At 39.9% G+C, this 2,329-nt stretch overlaps 1 protein-coding gene across 1 annotated transcript; it reads left to right on the forward strand.

Annotated features, from left to right (window-relative positions):
• The first annotated feature begins 1,436 nt into the window (after positions 1 to 1,436).
• LOC149199785 (uncharacterized) lies at positions 1,437 to 1,835 on the forward strand. Its single transcript, XM_089400710.1, has one exon. It carries the CDS (start codon positions 1,437 to 1,439, stop codon positions 1,833 to 1,835), a length of 399 nt encoding a protein of 132 aa, XP_089256836.1.
• Positions 1,836 to 2,329: the final 494 nt, after the last annotated feature.

Below are 2,329 nucleotides of genomic sequence, written 5' to 3' on the forward strand. Positions count from 1 at the left end.
GTGCACATTAAGTTTTCTATGTTAAGCTACAATTTATGCGTGTAATTGTTGAACACATCTATAAGCAAAAGATTTTGGATCAAGAAAAGATCAAAACTATTATGGAATGGACCACACCGAAAAACGTTGTTGACATAAGATCCTTCTTGGGCTTGGCAGGGTATTATTGTCGATTTATTAAAGGCTTTTCAAAAATAGCTTTTCTGATGACTTCACTTTAGAAAAATGGACCTGCTTTCCACTAGAAAGTGGAATGTCAGCAAAGTTTTGAGCAACTTCTTACTACCGCCCTAGTGCTAGAAGTAGCAGATCTGGAAAATTCCTTTGTAGTATGTACAAATGCAAGTAAGGAGGGTGTCGATGGAGTATTAACATAGGAAGGGAAGGTCATAGCTTATGAATCACGTAAACTGAAGGATTATGAGCAACGCTACTCTACCTACGATCTGGAGTTGGCCGCGGAAGTGTATGCATTAAAAATGTGGTGACACTACCTTCTGGGAAAGAAAATTTTGTTATTAACTAACCACAACAGTCTTAAAAATTTCTTTAACCAGTCTAGTTTAAATGCTCGACATGCCAAATGGATTGCATTCTTGAGCGAATTTGACTTTGACATGAAACACCTCAAAGGAAAAGAAAACCGGGTAGGAGACGCTTTAAGCCGAAAACTACATTGCATTTATGAAGTACAATTCATTCAAGCACAATTTAACCTACCAGAGGTTATCTGAGAGGCATTCCTCAAAGACCAAGAATATACATTCTTATGGCAGCAAGCTTTGGAAGCTCAGGTAAAAGGGAAACAATCTGAGTATGCGATTAACCCCAACAAAATGTTAACATTCAGAAATAGAATTTATATTCCTAACCAAAACTCTTTTAAGTAGCTGTTATTAGATGAGTTTCATAGGAAGCCTTACGCCGCCCATCCGGGATACCAGAAACTGTTTTCTGCTATCAAGAAAAGTTATTTTTGGCCCAGTTTAAGAAAACATGTGGTTGAATATTTATCCAAATTCTTAGAGTGCCAATTGGTGAAGGCGAAACATCAACATCCTGCCGGTCTGTTGCAACCATTACCCATCCCTGAATGGAAATGGGAGACAATCACTTTAGAATTTCTGATTGGATTACCTCGTACTAAAAAGCAACATGACTCAATCATGGTTGTGGTGGACAAGTTGAGAAAGACCGCTCATTTCATTCCTGTAAAATCCACCTATAAAATGGTGGAGATTGTAGACATATTTATGAGAGAAATCTTCTGATTACACGGGATACCCCAAGTGGTGATCTCTGACAGAGATGTAAAATTTACATCCACATTTTGGAAAACCCTCTTTGCAGAGTTGGACACTCAAATTCAATTCAGCATTGCCTACCATCTACAGAGAGACAGTCAGACAGAGTGAGTGAATCAAGTCTTGGAAGACATGTTGAGAATGTTTGTAATGCAACAACCACAGAAATTGGAGGATTACCTCCACTTTGTGGAATTCGCCTATAATAATGGACATCACGAATCATTGGGTATGAGCCCTTTTGAAGTACTGTATGGAAGAAAGTGTGGGAAACCCATGGACTGGAATAGACTAGATAATAAATTAGCATTGGGTCGTGATATGTTACCTGAAATTGAGGCCACCGTTAAGAATATTCGCCAAAATTTAAAGGCTTCTCAGGATAGGCAAAAGGTTTATGCAGATAAGAAAAGAATTCATAAAGAATTCCGGTTGGGGGATCACGTGTACTTGAAGGTTAAACCCTGGAAAGGAAAGGTTGTGCGAAGTTGGCACCCTGGTACTGTGGGCCTTTTCAACTTTTGGAGCTGATTGGGCCCGCGGCGTACAAGCTAGCACTCCCGGGCCACATCCGAGTCCACAATGTCTTCCATGTATCCTTATTAAAAAAATATGTATATGACCCTCGACATATTATTAACTGAGAAAGTTTTCAGGTAATGATAGAATGAAGTCTATATATTAAGAATTGTTGTTTATAGGAATTTTCTGACAGCAGATTATGAATGTGCAGGTAGAACCCAAGAGAGAATTTCTAGCAGAGCCTCTACGTGTCCTCGATCGGAGAGAAACCACCTTGCAGAGGTGAACCATCACCCAAATTAAAGTGCAGTGGAAGCATTTTGGCCCTCATGAGGCTACTTGGGAGGAAGAGGAAGCCGTGCAGAAACCATCACCCAAGTTAAAGTGCAGTGGAAGCATTTTGGCCCTCATGAGGCTATTTGGGAGGAAGAGGAAGCCGTGCAGAAAGTCTATCCTACACTATTTAGTTAAGGGAAAGAACACCAGAGATGGTGTTCCTCTCA

Source organism: Pinus tabuliformis, chromosome 2_1, assembly GCF_031772625.1.
Source record: "Pinus tabuliformis cultivar Carrire ecotype Pingquan chromosome 2_1, CPIR1, whole genome shotgun sequence".
Classification (NCBI taxonomy): domain Eukaryota; kingdom Viridiplantae; phylum Streptophyta; class Pinopsida; order Pinales; family Pinaceae; genus Pinus; species Pinus tabuliformis.

What these genes read in the sequence shown, in the direction of transcription:
- LOC149199785 (XM_089400710.1), top strand. Translation starts at nt 1,437, where the DNA reads ATGTTGAGAATGTTTGTAATGCAACAACCACAGAAATTGGAGGATTAC.